We start from the raw sequence: 16,040 nt of genomic DNA, 5'->3' as shown, positions 1-16,040 counted from the left end.
GCCCACGTCTTTCTGATACACCATCCAGCCCACGTCTTTCTGATACACCATCCAGCCCACGTCTTTCTGATACACCATCCAGCCCACGTCCCACTCACTACAGCCCCTGGCTAATCTCCACTGTACAGTTCCCATGGAAACCGCAGAGGGCTGCAGCCTGGCTGTGATTATGACCCGTTGTCGCAACTTTGACCTCCGTCTGGGTAAGTTTAAGTGCTATTGAGTTTTTACTGAGACTTCACAGCAAATAATTATTTTGAAATCCTATTGAGAAAATAGGAAGGTTTAGTATTTGTATGTTGATACTTGAGATTTTTGTGGTAATGTTGCAGATGGTGTTATAGATTGACTCCTTTATCAGGCCAGTATAAACTTGTGGTAGTTATACATCTTAAGATTTTTCTTACTAAAATGGGACCAAACTAAACCTAATAGTCCAAGCTGGGGGGGGGGGATTCAGCCCCAGTATGGCAACAACAAATAGTTTACAACATCTTCAGAAAAGCACTATTGATTGCTTAAAACCTACGACATCAAGCTGAGGAAACAACGGACAATCAGACGGGGAGCCATCCGCACTGATGTCCATCCGGCCTCTAAAGACTGGCAGGTGGACCACCCATGACTGGTTGGAGGAAGAGAAGAGGTATTAAGCTAGCTGCCAGTGGGATGTGGCAGTTTAACACGCCACTAAGAAAGCAAGATGTACTAGGTCAGGTTGGGTGTTGTGATCAGCGGGGAAGCTAGACTGCTTTGTCCATGAACAACATGCAATAAATGCACAGACAACCGTTGAGTGGGGAGTTCGGTGTAAAGGTGAGAACTGCTTGTGTGTGACTACTCTCTTACAGATGGGAGCGATGGCTGGTCCTGATGCTGTAACTTCAAAAGCTGCATGGCACTTTCTACTGGCAGATGCTTAAACTGGACGCATGTAGCCTACTGTCACAGTCTTCTACTAGGGACAGTGTTCCTACTGAGAATAGAAATTGACATTACCGCAGAAGGCTGGTGTGTTGGACAGTTTATGCCACACATGCTATACATCCTCTATTGCAGCGGTTTTGAACTGGAGGAGGTTGGAATGCCTTCTCCTGGCGTTCTCCTTTTCTACTTTCTTTTTGACATAGGGGTGCTACAAAATGCTATATTTAAAACTCATTTTCATTTTCTATCTGAGAGTACCTTATTCATACTGCTTTGTATGAGAAACCGATTTCAAATGAATGATGGTGGAAAAGCTGTTTTGAAGAGCAGCTGTAATGGTCCATGTGTCATTCTACAAAGCCACGTTGTTTCACTCCACAGGTATTAATAGCCTTACTGTTGTAACTAAACACCTGTGCTCAGTTAGCCTGCCTTGCCTCTCCATGGTGGGGGGGTCTGTGATGAACTACCCTGCATCGGAAACCGAGGTGCATTGTTTGAATAGTGCTGGCTGTTATCGGAAATGTTTTACTTTAAAAGTGACTTTTATTGTGAGACCCCAACGGGCAACTTCCTCAATTATTTTAGTGATAGGAGAAGCATGAACATACATGAGGAAGTTACCCGTTGGGGTCCCACAAAAGTCACTTCAATAATATGTCAGATACATTTCAAAAGACAGGGGCCTAGAGAACAATGCAAAAAGACAGGGGCCTAGAGAACAATGCAAAAAGACAGGGGCCTAGAGAACAATGCAAAAAGACAGCGCATAGCTGTCAGAAAAGCTTCAGCTGTGCAATTATGATCTTAACGATGTTCTTTACTGACAGAAATACAATGGAACGAACTTGTAAAAGAATGCATTGACCATTAATAAACAGATGATGGTAATGGTGACTATGATTGTGTAATCAGCAGTGCTTCACAATGATGAATCCTAGCTAACTGAACACAGTAGGAGGTACAATGGCAAGAGAATGTTGTACTTGACCTACAACAGTACAACCCTCCCCACACATTTTAAATATTTCAAACATCTTGCATAGATTTAATTCCCTGTTTTCTGTCCATCACACTGATCTGACTTGACAGGTAACTGGCAAATAATGTATGTCTGTCCACCTCCGTATGAAGCAAATCACTGCAAAGCCAGGATCAGCAAGAGTGAAGCTGTTGCAGATCATTGGGGCACTAATTTCTATAGAAATACAGTAAATCAAATTCAATGTAATTCAAAGTTAAACTTCCACTTTCAAAGAGTTGCTCTGTCTCTGTCAAACAGGTCACATTTGATTAAATGGAGTGCAAAGATGTGTGAAGCACCCACAATCACCCTTCGCCTGTCCTTGTCCATGAGCTCCAGTGAGCAACAGTAACAAGACGACTAGAGAGAGAGAGAGTCTTGACTTAGCTATTGCGAAGAAGACAGTCAAAAAAATAACATTCCTCTAAGTGATCGTTTACTCTGGTCTTGTTCTGTGTCGAGTGGTCAGAATAACTTCACAGCAACAGTTGGTGAAAGTGAGAATTGCTGTTGAGCCAAAGTCCCTTCTGTAGTTCTGTAGAAACCCTACGTCATCTATCTGGGCATTAATTTTTTAATTTTTTATTATTTATTTCACCTTTATTTAACCAGGTAGGCTAGTTGAGAACAAGTTCTCATTTACAACTGCGACCTGGCCAAGATAAAGCATAGCAGTGTGAACAGACAACACAGAGTTACACATGGAGTAAACCAATTAACAAGTCAATAACACAGTAGAAAAAAGAGTCTATACATTGTGTGCAAAAGGCATGAGGAGGTAGGCGAATAATTACAATTTTGCAGATTAACACTGGAGTGATAAATGATCAGATGGTCATGTACAGGTAGAGATATTGGTGTGCAAAAAAGCAGAAAAGTAAATAAATATAAACAGTATGGGGATGAGGTAGGTAAAAATGGGTGGGCTATTTACCGATAGACTATGTACAGCTGCAGCGATCGGTTAGCTGCTCAGATAGCAGATGTTTGAAATTGGTGAGGGAGATAAAAGTCTCCAACTTCAGCGATTTTTGCAATTCGCTCCAGTCACAGGCAGCAGAGAACTGGAACGAAAGGCTGCCAAATGAGGTGTTGGCTTTAGGGATGATCAGTGAGATACACCTGCTGGAGCGCGTGCTACGGGTGGATGTTGCCATCGTGACCAGTGAACTGAGATAAGGCGGAGCTTTACCTAGCATGGACTTGTAGATGACCTGGGGCCAGTGGGTCTGGCGATGAATATGTAGCGAGGGCCAGCCGACTAGAGCATACAGGTCGCAGTGGTGAGTGGTATAAGGTGCTTTAGTATATTGGCCTTGTACTGTGTGTATAAAGGACACATTTTTGACAAAAGCACAAGAGAAATGGACATACATTGTTGTCTTCCTGGATCTGCTACAGCTTGTCAAATGAGTTTGGGCCAAGTTCTGGGCCCAGGCCTTCTACAGGCCCTTCAGACTGAAGGAGTCTGTGTGTATGGTGCAACCACGTCAATCTCATGGTCAAAGGATTCATGATCAACTGAGGAGAACATCAGGGGAGTAATCATTAGTCCAAACAGTTTCTATTGGACAGATTCCAGTAGGTCCCTCCCTGTTTCATTCCGTACTGGTTGTGGGCGTACTGGAGGAGGTTTAATCATGTTGTGTATTCAATGACACCCATAGGATAGGATATTATTTGGTTACGAAATCACACACTTACTCCCTCCTTGGGCATTCGGTCCGAGGCTATATCGAACACTATACCTGAGGTCTCAAAGTGGTTTTGGTTGTGGTGGGAAATGCATCACAGAATATATATATATATTTTTGTAAACAGCCAGACTTAGCAGTCCTGTCTGCAGTCTAGCTGTTTTAGAGGGAGATGATAATGGTTTGTTGTGGTAAAAGTGCATTTGTAAGTTGCTTGTCAATGTAGTAGGTAGTATATGAATGTGTTACCGTTGAAAAGGGTGTCTGTAAATATGCAAAACTATTCAAACCAATAATTGACACATTAATGAAATGTCTCATTAGATTATATAGGCACGTCTTCTATAACTTTCTCCAATTATAGCAAATTACGACCTTATGCCTCATGCAAATCAGTCTGTTGACATCCACCCGTCCCTCGAGTGGTTCAAGTGGCTTTCCTGTTCAAACCAGAAGCCCCGTGGCGATAGAAAATATTTAGTTAGGGGAAAACCCTGAGTCTGATATCCACCCAGGGCTGAGTGTCATTCCAAAAACTGTGGCCTTGTCCATCTGGCCTTAACCAACCTCTTTCACATTGGAAAAGACTGGACATTTGGCACAGGGGCATTGTCATGCTGAAACAGGAAAGGGCCTTCCCCAAACTGTTGCCACAAAGTTGGAAGCACAGAATTGTGTAGAATGTCATTGTATTCTGTAGTGTTAACATTTCCCTTCACTGGAACTAAAAAGCCTAGCCCAAACCATGAAACACAGCCCCAGACATTATTCCTCGTCCACCAAACTTTACAGTTGGCACTATGCATTGGGTGGGGCTGCTCGGCCATGGAAACCCATTTCATGAAGCTCCCAACTAACAGTTATTGTGCTGACGTTGCTTCCAGAGGCAGTTTGGAACTCGGTAGTGAGTGTTACAACCGAGGACAGGCGATTTGTACCCACTTCAGCACTCGGCGGTCCCGTTCTGTGAGCTTGTGTGGCCTACCACTTCGCGGCTGAGCCGTTGTTGCTCCTAGTCGTTCCCACTTCACAATAACAGCACTTACAGTTGACCAGGGCAGAAATTTGACCAACTGACTTGTTGGAAAGGTGGCATCCGTTGACTGTCACTGAGCTCTTCAGTAAGGCCATTCTACTGCTAATGATTGTCTATGGTGATTGCATGGCCGTGTGCTCGATTTTATACACCTGTCAGCAACGGGTGTGGCTGAAATGGCCAAATCCACTAATTTGAAGGGTTTCCACATACTTTGTATATATAGTGTATGATAACCACTTATTACTAAGAACAACAGCAGTTTGACTTCCTCCTCACTTTATATTTAGATCGCTTGGAGGGTGGAAACTGTTTGAACTGTGTTTGGAGGGAGCAAATCACAGGTGTCTTTGTCCATAAACACACACACACACACACAAACACACACAGCTGTTTTTAATCTCTCTCCACTGCTTTCTTTCATCCTTGTCTGAGGGTCATTGCCAACAAAGTGCAAATTGATATTTGGCCAATTTTCTCAAATGTTTTCACATTGGGTGTTTATGCAGAGCTTAAAAGGTATTGAAAAAAAAATCCATACCTAACTTATTTGTTGTGGATTCAGAGAGTTTAGGGGCATTTTTCTCAAAAACACTGAATTTACAAATATATATATTTTTTTACAAAAATGTGAGATAAAGTAGGCCTAATGATGATGATTAAGTTTGACTATATAGTGTTAGGTCATATTAAGCTTTTTGTAACTGATTAAATGTGTCAAGGTTTTGTTGTTTCATCAATTGGTATGGATTAAAACAAAAGCCTGCACAGTATGTGGGTCTCCACTCTCCATGGACCAAGATTTCAAAAACAGTTGTAGGTGTGTGAAGATTTCGACATTTATAAAAAAAGAAATAAAAAGTATGTGATATTGTTAGCATATGGCGTCACAAAATGCAAGGTATGGCTGCTTTTATCTTGGCTTTAAACCTTTCTCTTCGTTTCTAACCCATGAAATAGAGGAATGGGTCATCTCAGAAATTTTAGGTAAAAGCAACAATTTAAGGCGCTTTTGTAAGAGCTAGCAGCGCCCTCTTTTGGATTTGCATGTACAGGCACAATTGAACTCGTAAAGCAGGCAGTCATTGCTTGCAATAGGTATGGGACACTTGGCGCGCACAACTCTTTGTTTTACATCATGGCACGTCATAATTGTCACTGTACATTACGTCAGAGCAATAGTGTTTTTTAAGGCCATGTGACAATCTGTCAGACGCAAATATCTGGTTTGATATCCGTTTCAGCCTACCTAAAATCATGGCTGATTTAAGAGGATAGAATTCAACCATGATTACTCGTAGCTCCCAGGAAGTTCTCTCTCCAGGTAAACGAAAATAAAAAAAAGTAGTCTGGGTGCCTAGTCTTGTAAAGTAGGCTAGATAAATACATTTAGGCTATATTGTAAATGGGTATATGGAAGGAGATGGGATGGAAATGACAGAAGAAATGTTATAATCAAACTACATTGACCTTGTTGTTGTTATTATCAAAAAAGTTAACCTAATATTTAAATATCTGTTTAAAAGGATGTTATCATTAACTGTTTGCCCCTCTCTGTTCTTCCTATAGTCCCCAACAGCTCTGACCAGGGTTGCGGTCTGAATGGAGGCGGCAGGCGGAAGAGGAAAAGGTCTGGGTTCCACAACGCCAAAACTGCTTCCCCCGACTTAGAATGTAGAGGGTCCAAGGAGCCAAATGCTTTCCAGGAGCTATTTGCTGCGCCGGCTCCCCCTGCACCCAAGGTCCTGTGCCGGCGTACAGGGAATGTTAGCCAGAGATGCAATGCTGTGACCTCCAGGGCCTGGGCCCCAGGCAGGGGGGGTTGGATGGAGCCTGTAGGCCATGGTCCAGCCCTGAACCAGACTCAAGGCCCCTGGCCACTGTGCCTGGTGGGGGCAAAGGATGACTGCCCCTCCACTTCCCGTCCTAAAGCCACTAAACGCCACCGCAAAGGTAAAAGTGACCACCAAACAGATTCAGAAATAATTTCCGGTCCCATCAGGAGGGAATGAATTTTCACAGCTTTGTTTCGTTTCAGCCCGACTGGAAAAGCTGTATGTAAAGGGGCCGTTGCTGGGGAAAGGGGGCTATGGCTCTGTCTATGCAGGGACCCGCAAATCTGACGGCATGCAGGTGAGACAACACACAACTCTTCCCTCTCCTGTGAAAACACATGTTGTCTGTGTGACACTTAATATTGTTTTAGTGTCATACAAAATCTTAAGCCAGTCTGGTTACCCAGTCTGTTTCTGCCTCAGCCAACTTGTTGTTGTCCTGCTTGTTTGGCAAAGCAACAAATAACTGATATATTGTTGAAAGCAGAAACTGACTGGTAGTCTTATACATGTTTCTACTCTCACTTTCTCAATCTTACACACTCGCAGAGTCGTCCTACTCGCACACTCGCAGAGTCGTCCTACTCGCACACTCGCAGAGTCGTCCTACTCGCACACTCGCAGAGTCGTCCTACTCGCACACTCGCAGAGTCGTCCTACTCGCACACTCGCAGAGTCGTCCTACTCGCACACTCGCAGAGTCGTCCTACTCGCACACTCGCAGAGTCGTCCTACTCGCACACTCGCAGAGTCGTCCTACTCGCACACTCGCAGAGTCGTCCTACTCGCACACTAGAGGGATCTAACCATCATAGAAAGCCTCACGCCCTTGCAAATTCTTACATTCTTATCGTTTGAGACATTCTGTCTCATTGATGCTATAGCTTTTGATTGTCGGCGCTCTATGGCGGTAGACTATTGATTTGTGTACCTTTTGCACAGCGCTTGACTTGGGCAGGAGCTCACTGGAGCTGAGTACCTGCTCCTCACATTCTACTGCTTAAACTCCTTTTTCTTTTATAGAATATTAGCTCAAATGTATTGTGTTGCTCCTGCACCTAAATGCAAACAGTAACGGCACCCAAAATGAGTACCGGCACTTCTGCATTTCTGTCCAAGTCAAGCAGTGCTTTTGCATGAAGCTACTGTAGCTTATTTAAAGGGCCAAGGGTATTTAAAACAAAGAGGCTGCTCTCGATTCCATCTTACACCTAAACTCCCATAACTCTTGTCCAGTGTCATGGGTCAAGCACACACTCACCTTCCTTGGCCCACCAGGGGGCAAGATTCAGCTGAGGCTGGTCTTCTCATACAGTTGCAATGGTGGTCTGAGATATTTTCTTGGTGAGAGAATGGATACAAAATATTCCTCTGGAGCAGTGGTTCACACTCTTTTGTACTGTGACATGGCCACCCAAAGTCAATGTGACCTGACACAGGAACAAACCCAGGGCCCAGTATTGAGCTATAACTCAATTGGACTGAGTTGTGACTCAGCATTTGAGACTGCTCTGCGGTAATACATGCCTTGGGCATGACAGGCCTATTCTCACCTAGGTCCTCCTGTTACAGTACATCTTATTTCCCTGTGGGCTGTCAGTCAATATAATTGCCCCCCCCCCCCCCCCCTCGCTCCATCTATCCTCCAGATTTAGCCCCTCTCCTAACAGTGGCAGTGTAGGAAGGTAGTTACCCAACCTCACTAAACTTTCCTTTTCAATAGAAAATCTCTACTTTCTTTGCATTTAGTGAGATCTTGCGCTGCTCCCTTGCAAATCAGGAAGACTGACCCAGTCATTAAACAAGCCTGTAATTATACTGAGCAAATATATAAATGCAACAGGCAAATATTTCAATGAGTTACAGTTCATATGAAGAAATCAGTCAATTGAAATACATTCATTAGGTCATTATGTATTTCACATAACTGGGCAGGGCTGCAGCTGTGTGTAGGCCTGGGAGGGTATAGGCCCACCCACGTGGGAGTCAGGCCCACCAACTGGGGAGCCAGGCCCAGCCAGTCAGAATGAGGTTTTCCCCCCATAAGGGCTTCATTACAGACAGAAATACTCATCAGCTGTCCTGGTGGCTGGTCTCAGATGATACCGCAGGTGAAGAAACCAGATGTGGAGGTCCTGGGCTGGCGTGGTTACACGTGGTCTGCGGTTGTGAGGCTGGTTGCACATACTGCCAAATTCTCTAAAATGACATTGAAGGCTTATGTTAGAGAAATGAACATTCAATTATCTGGCAACAGCTCTGGTGGTCATTCCTGCACTCAACATGCCCATTGAGCACTCCCTCTAAATTTGGACATCTGTGGCATTGTGTTGTGTGTCAAAACTGCACATTTAAGAGTGCCATTTTATTGTCCCCAGTACAAGAACCACCTGTGTAATGATCATGCTGTTTAATCAGCTTATATGACACACCTGTCAGGTGGATGTATTATCTTGGGAAAGAAGAAACGCTCACTAACAGGGATGTAAACACATTTGTGCACAACATTTGAGAGAAATAAGGTTTTTGTGTGTAATCAATTAATTTCAGCTCATGGAACATGGGACCAACACTTTACATGTTGTGTTTATATTGTTATTTAGTATATTTGACGTAAAATTAAGCAATAAGGCACGAGAGGGTGTGGTATATGGCCAATATACCACAGCTAAGGGTTGTTCTTAGGCACTCCGCAATGCGTTGTGCCTGGATACAGCCAATAGCCGTGGTATATTGGCCATATACCACAAACCCCCGAGGTGCCTTATTGCTATTATAAACTGGTTACTAAAGTAATTAGAACAGTAAAAATAAAAATAAATTGTCATAGCCGTGGTATATGGTCTCATATACAACAGCTGTCAACCAATCAGCATTAAGGGCTGGAACCACCCAGTTTATAAGGGAAAATAACTCATGTCTGCTTTAATTGTACAGTGCAGCTAAGCAGCCTGACAACATTCCTTCATAATGGCTTTTTATGATGGTGTAACTGATTTTCCTTTAATACCTTTCATATATCTTCACCTGGCCATTTACTTCTGAAAGGCCCTTCGTCATACCTGACCAGCCTCAGCTGTCTCCTGTATGAGTTAATTTTGTATTATTCTCATGAAAGCACTGAGAATGTTATAACAACACATTTCTTTTTTAATTGTATTTTTTTTACATGTAACAGCTGTACTTAGACTGTTGTTGCTATTCCTGTCCCACAGGTAGCCATCAAGTATGTGTCCAAGGCCCAAGCTGAGGAGGAGCTGGACATTGTGAGTGTTAGTCTACTGGTTGATTTTACTGTAGGGGGTATATCAGTTATCTCTACTAATGCTAGCCTAACTGCAATTGATAACAGCAGTTCCCTCTCCCCCTCCTCCTTTGCACGCACACACACACACACACACGCACACACACAGCCTGGACAAGAAGGGCCCCTGCCCCTGGAGGTGGCGTTGATGAAGCAGGTGAACGTGGCGCCACAGTGTCCCTACATCATGCAGCTGCTGGAGTGGTTTGACCAGCCATCGCGCTACATCATGGTGCTGGAGCGCCCCGAGCCCTGCCAAGACCTTATCGCCTTCTGCCAGGACCGGGGAGGCACCATGAGCGAGGGCTTAGCGCGCCAGGTGATGGTGCAGCTGTTGAGGGCGCTGAACCACTGCAGCGAGCGAGGGGTCCTGCACCGGGACGTCAAGCCAGAGAACCTGCTGATCCAGACTGACTCGCAGCACGTCAAGCTGTTCGACTTTGGCTGTGGAGACCTGCTGAAGAATACGGCCTACAAGGACTTTGCAGGTTAGAGACCTTAGAGAGTGTAAGGGAGGGAATGTGGTGGTTGAGAGAGCAGATCACTAAGAATTGCTCAGTGAGAGTGGAAGCAATATGACGGAAACTCCACTTAGCCCTATTGTTGATTTCAGCATGCAGCCTACGCTCTCAGTATGCTTTCAAAAAGGCTACTGAATAATACGTTTCCTGTGTCTGTCTGCCTCCTCTCAGGCACCCTGGAGTACACCCCTCCAGAGTGGTTCCTACATAGACAGTACCTGGCAGGTCCAGCTACTGTCTGGTCGGTGGGCATCACCCTCTACAACCTGATATGTGGCTTCCTGCCCTTCAGCACCATCCGAGAGACCATCAAGGGCCGCGTGCGCTTCACCAAGGGACTGTCCCCCGGTCAGAGAAAGAGGGATGAGGGTTGGATGAAGTAGGGGAAGAGATTTCCATAAAGGGGTAGATGATGTAACCTCATACTACAATAGATGATTATGGAATTATCCTCTGTCTAATCATATACCTGTTGTTACTTCCTCTCCACCAGAGTGCCGTCAGCTGATTCGCTGGTGCCTGAGCACTAAGGCAGCAGACCGACCAACCATGGAGCAGATCCAGCTCCATCCCTGGCTCTTGTGAGGGGCCACCCAGGCCAATGAAAAATACAATTATAATCTCAGTTCATTCTTGTCTTAGTCATTTGAGTCACTTTTAAGCACTTTAACCGAGCACTTTATAGCGTGGTTTAAAACCCCCACCCCAAAAGACTAATAGCGAACGTGTATAAAGATGGCATTGTTTTAGCACCATCCAAAGTTTTTCAACAAAACCTGACACAAACGAAGATGGGTTTGGTGGAACGACTGGCGCTGCAGTTAAATGCTATACTTTTGATTTATTTACCCTGGAGTCTTCCATTCTGAAAATATCAATATTTATAGGCTTAGTGCTTCTACTTTTCTTTAAAAGTAAAATTTTTACAAATATCAAATTTTTTATCTTTTTATATGAATGAAATCCTGAAAGCTAAGCTTTCAGAGTTTTTTTTTTAAATAAAAGGAAACATGTCTACTGTCACTTCAATCCTAATGACTGTGGGCACTTACTCTCCAAGACACCCACCCACCCATCCACCCACACACAGGAAACAGGCAGGCCTAGGACATAGTTACACACAGACTGAGAAATTACGGGATGAACAGGAACAGAAGATGTGTCAATAAAATACCACTCTTATATCTGTCTTTCTTTTTCCCATACACCCACCACTACAATCATTTTAGTTCAGTCTTCATTTCATCTCCACCATCAATTCAAACTCCCACTGTCAATTACAATCCCCATCAATTCACAGCAACATCCAATAAACTGTCTTTACAGACTGCAGTGAAAAAGTACTCAATTGTCATACTTGAGTAAAAGTAAAGATACAGTACCTTAATAGAAAATTACTCAATTAAAAGTGAAAGTCACCCAGTAACATACTACTTGAGTAAACGTCTAAAAGTGTCTGGTTTTAAATGTACTGAAGTACAGTGGTGGAAAAAGTATTACATTTTCATACTTGAGAAAAGTAAAAAGTAAATGCTATACATCAAATTCCTTATTTTAAGAAAACCACAATTTGCTTATTTTTATTATTATTTACGGACAGCTCACTCGAACACTCAGACAACATTTACAAATGCATTATTTGTGTTTAGTGAGCCCTCCAGATCAGAGGCAGTAGGGATGACAACCTGTTATAAGTGCACCATATTGCTGTCTTGCCTGAGCATTCGCAAATGTAACGAGTACTTTTGGGTGTCAGAAAATGTATGGTAGTAAAAAGTACATATTTTCCTTAGGAATGTAGTGAAGCAAAAGTTACAGTAAAAAAGATATATAAATAGTAAGGTAAAGTACAGAAACCCTAGAAAAATGACTTAAGTAGTACTACAACATCACATATAGATGCCAGGGGGAAATAGTTTCAGGGCCGGGATGGGGGGAGATGTCAGAGCTTTGACTGGTGCTCCCCAAAGCTGAGGGGAGAGACAGACGTATCTGCTCTCTGCAGTACTGCAGTACAATATAACATCAGAATGTGAGAGGGAAGCCTCTTGAACTGAGGATGTATAGAGGGTGGGACGGGTCTCTAACAACAGTCCGTGCCTTCCTTTTGGTTGCCCTATGGAAGAGGCTGTTCCTGTGGCTGACCGATGATTTTGCTGGCTGACAATTGTGGCCAGCTTGTTTTTACTCCTCACATTCAAGTTGCTGTATCAGACTGTCATGTTGGTTAGGATGCAAGAATATCTTGACCATCTTATTACCTTGCTCTCTTTCTTCCTATCCTTTAACCCAGATTTCTAGTTTGCAATAAACATTCTTCACAAAACAGACTATGCATATGTCTGAAAAGGGGAAGAATTAAGGTAAAACAAAGTACATTTTGACCTCAGTTTGAAAGTCTGGTAAATTATCTAGACGTATTCAGAGTGTAGACCGAGCTTGGAAATTTCTCTAAAATGTTTGTTGGTTATTCAAGCATGACATGGTTCCAATCTCTACTGTTTTCTGATAAGTACTAACCCTCTGCAAATGCTGGGGCTAGTTAAAAAAGTGAGATGTATCTGTAAAATTAATGTTTGAGTTGTGAAAGATTATGTGCTTTATTTAAATGTCTATGTAAAACTTCCAAAAAATAAAGATTGAGTCAAAAAGACAAGTTCCAAAAAATCTTAAGTTCTCTGTGAAACAAATTCTTTACAAAACAAATCAAAACATGAATGCATGGAAGAGAGAGTTTTTCTCTGAAAGGAGAGTGTAATCAACTCCTTTCATTTCTTTTTTTAGATTCTATTCCATGCATTTAATTTTGCTGAATCTCGTTGATAATTCTTTTGTTCGTATCCTCGTACTTGGCAACATATTAGCTGCACTACCAAACCAACATGCTTGGTATTCAGTCTGTGTCCAAAATTATCCATTTAATTTCAGTTGAGATGTTCCTCTGCCAGATGAGTTGATGATTTATATTAATGGCATCTCTGTGTATCTGCCTTCTAGGTTACTGGCATTTTGTGAAGCATACATTTCCCAGATATTGCCTCAGAAATAGTTTTCCCATCAAAAACTGGAGAAGTTAGACATCAAAGCTACACACAATTAATGTATTTCCTAGCAGATGGCTGTCCTCTAGCACAGCAGAGAAGACAACCAAAGAGTTCTTACCTTCATGCATTTGAGTTTCTTCAAAACATTGTTTAGTTTTGGGAACAAAACAATTCTGCCAGTGCAAGAGTTGTTTTTATTAATACAATTATGTGATTGAATAGGGTTCCTAAGTTTACAAAGGGACACCAAAAGTAAGATTAAATGGGGGGTGAAAGAGGCTAATTGGAACATAAATAATGAACTTGTCAAAACATTTGATTTCATAATGCTGTACTATGTTGAATGCAATATTCAACCTGTTTGGGGTTTTGTTCATTTTGATTAACATGAGTTCGTCTAAATTATCACTCTGAAGCTGAAACACTGTTTCTTTCATTAATCAATAGGAATGGCAGGAACAGTAATAATAATTGTAATAAAAGAGACAAAGTGACCATAATACCAATGTCATTGGGAGGAACAGTGATAAATTGAATAAGATGCTCAAGCCCAACTCTGTGACAGGTAATCTCCATTGCCCATTGTCTGATTGTGACCACATTATGCTAATGACGGGTCGGCATTGCTTTATGCAAGGCCGAGAGGGCAGTGGGAGGCGATGAAGTCACCAGACTGGAAAGGTAGGTAGGAATCATATCATATAAAAAGGAAGAGACATTTAGTCATGGGAACTAACCTTCATGGCATCATTTGGAGATACTCTGCAGGGATAACAATAAAAGGTAATGTTCGAGACAGCCTATAGGGAGGTCAGAGACCTGGCTGGGTGGTGCAAGAATAACAACCTATCTCTCAACGTAACCAAGACTAAGGAGATGATTGTGGACTACAGGAAAAGGAGGACCGAGCATGCCCCCATTTTCATCGACAGGGCTGTAGTGGACCAAGTTCCTTGGTGTCCACATCAACAACAAACACCAAGACAGTCGTGAAGAGGGCATAACCAAGCCTATTCCCCCTCAGGAAACTAAAAAGATTTGTCATGGGTCCTGAGATCCTCAAAAGGTTCTACAGCTCCAGCATCGAGAGCATGGTTGCATCACTGCCTGGTATGGCGATTGCTCGGCCTCTGACCACAAGGCACAACAGAGGGTAGTGCGTACAGCCCAGTACATCACTGGGGCTAAGCTGCCTGCCATCCAGGACCTCTACACCAGGCCCTAAAAATGACTGTTCTCCAAAAGCTTTCAATTAGGATTTTAGCTGCAGATTTGAATACAACATTCTAGGTATGTTCTCAGTCTATGACTGGGGTGGCTGGGGTCTTTGACCATTTTTAGGGCCTGTTCTCTCTACTACAGCATCGCAAGCGGTACCGGAGTGCCAAGTCTAGGACAAAAAAGCTTCTCAACAGTTTTTACCCCCAAGCCATAAGACTCCTGAACAGGTAGTCAAATGGCTACCTGGACTATTTGCATTGTGTGCCCCCCCAACCCTTCTTTTTACGCTGCTGCTACTCTTTGTTTATCATATATGGATAGTCACTTTAACTATACATTCATGTGCATACTACCTCAATTGGCCCGACCAACCAGGGCTCCTGCACATTGGCTAACCGGGCTATCTGCATTGTGTCCCACCACCCTCCCTTTTTACGCTACTGCTACTCTCTGTTCATCATATATGCATAGTCACTTTAACCATACCTACATGTACATACTATCTCAATCAGCCTGACTAACCGGTGTCTGTATGTAGCCTCGCTACTGTATATAGCCTCGCAACTGTATATAGCCTCGCTACTGTATATAGCCTGTATATAGCCACGATAACTTCCTGCCTGGCCCTCAGGTTTGTGAGGTGTCTTCAAGGACTGGAGAAATGTTTTTTATTTCAAATGAAATTACCTTGATGACCTTTGGTAACATGGGTACTCAATTATATTCCATTCAAGTTAAGTTCAGTTGCCTCACATAAAAGGAAACTTTTACTTGTTAGAGGTAGTCTTTATTGGTAATAATGGTGGCCTTTGCGTACTGAAGTTCAGGATGTTTGTGAAGTGCTATCATAAAATAGCCTTAAATAAATCAAATCAAATCAAATCAAATTTTATTTGTCACATACACATGGTTAGCAGATGTTAATGCGAGTGTAGCGAAATGCTTGTGCTTCTAGTTCCGACAATGCAGTAATAACCAACAAGTAATCTAACTAACAATTTAAAAACTACTGTCTTATACACAGTGTAAGGGGATAAAGAATATGTACATAAAGATATATGAATGAGTGATGGTACAGAGCAGCATAGGCAAGATACAGTAGATGGTATTGAGTACAGTATATACATATGAGATGAGTATGTAAACAAAGTGGCATAGTTAAAGTGGCTAGTGATACATGTATTACATAAGGATGCAGTAGATGATATAGAGTACAGTATATACGTATGCATATGAGATGAATAATGTAGGGTATGTAACATTATATTAGGTAGCATTGTTTAAAGTGGCTAGTGATATATTTTACATCATTTCCCATCAATTACCATTATTAAAGTGGCTGGAGTTGAGTCAGTGTCAGTGTGTTGGCAGCAGCCACTCAATGTTAGTGGTGGCTGTTTAACAGTCTGATGGCCTTGAGATAGAAGCTGTTTT

The 16,040-nt window shown here is 42.7% G+C and overlaps 1 protein-coding gene across 1 annotated transcript; it reads left to right on the top strand.

The window, feature by feature from the left end:
- Window positions 1-133: 133 nt before the first annotated feature.
- On the top strand, window positions 134-11,059 carry LOC109901718 (serine/threonine-protein kinase pim-3-like). Its single transcript, XM_020497691.2, has 7 exons — window positions 134-203; window positions 6,251-6,634; window positions 6,720-6,814; window positions 9,732-9,782; window positions 9,930-10,308; window positions 10,513-10,689; window positions 10,835-11,059. The coding sequence occupies exons 1-7, from the start codon at window positions 134-136 to the stop codon at window positions 10,924-10,926; spliced, it is 1,248 nt and encodes a 415-aa protein (XP_020353280.1). The 3' UTR covers window positions 10,927-11,059.
- Window positions 11,060-16,040: the final 4,981 nt, after the last annotated feature.

This window comes from Oncorhynchus kisutch, linkage group LG13 (assembly GCF_002021735.2).
Source record: "Oncorhynchus kisutch isolate 150728-3 linkage group LG13, Okis_V2, whole genome shotgun sequence".
Classification (NCBI taxonomy): Eukaryota; Metazoa; Chordata; class Actinopteri; order Salmoniformes; family Salmonidae; genus Oncorhynchus; species Oncorhynchus kisutch.
This window is presented reverse-complemented; position numbering and strand designations above follow the sequence as displayed.

Excerpts from the sequence above, each read along its gene's own strand:
- LOC109901718 (XM_020497691.2), top strand. The coding sequence starts at position 134 with ATGGAAACCGCAGAGGGCTGCAGCCTGGCTGTGATTATGACCCGTTGT. Across the intron at positions 6,815-9,731 it reads GCAAATCTGACGGCATGCAG|GTAGCCATCAAGTATGTGTC; the intron begins GTGAGACAACAC and ends CCTGTCCCACAG. Across the intron at positions 10,309-10,512 it reads GGCCTACAAGGACTTTGCAG|GCACCCTGGAGTACACCCCT; the intron begins GTTAGAGACCTT and ends GCCTCCTCTCAG.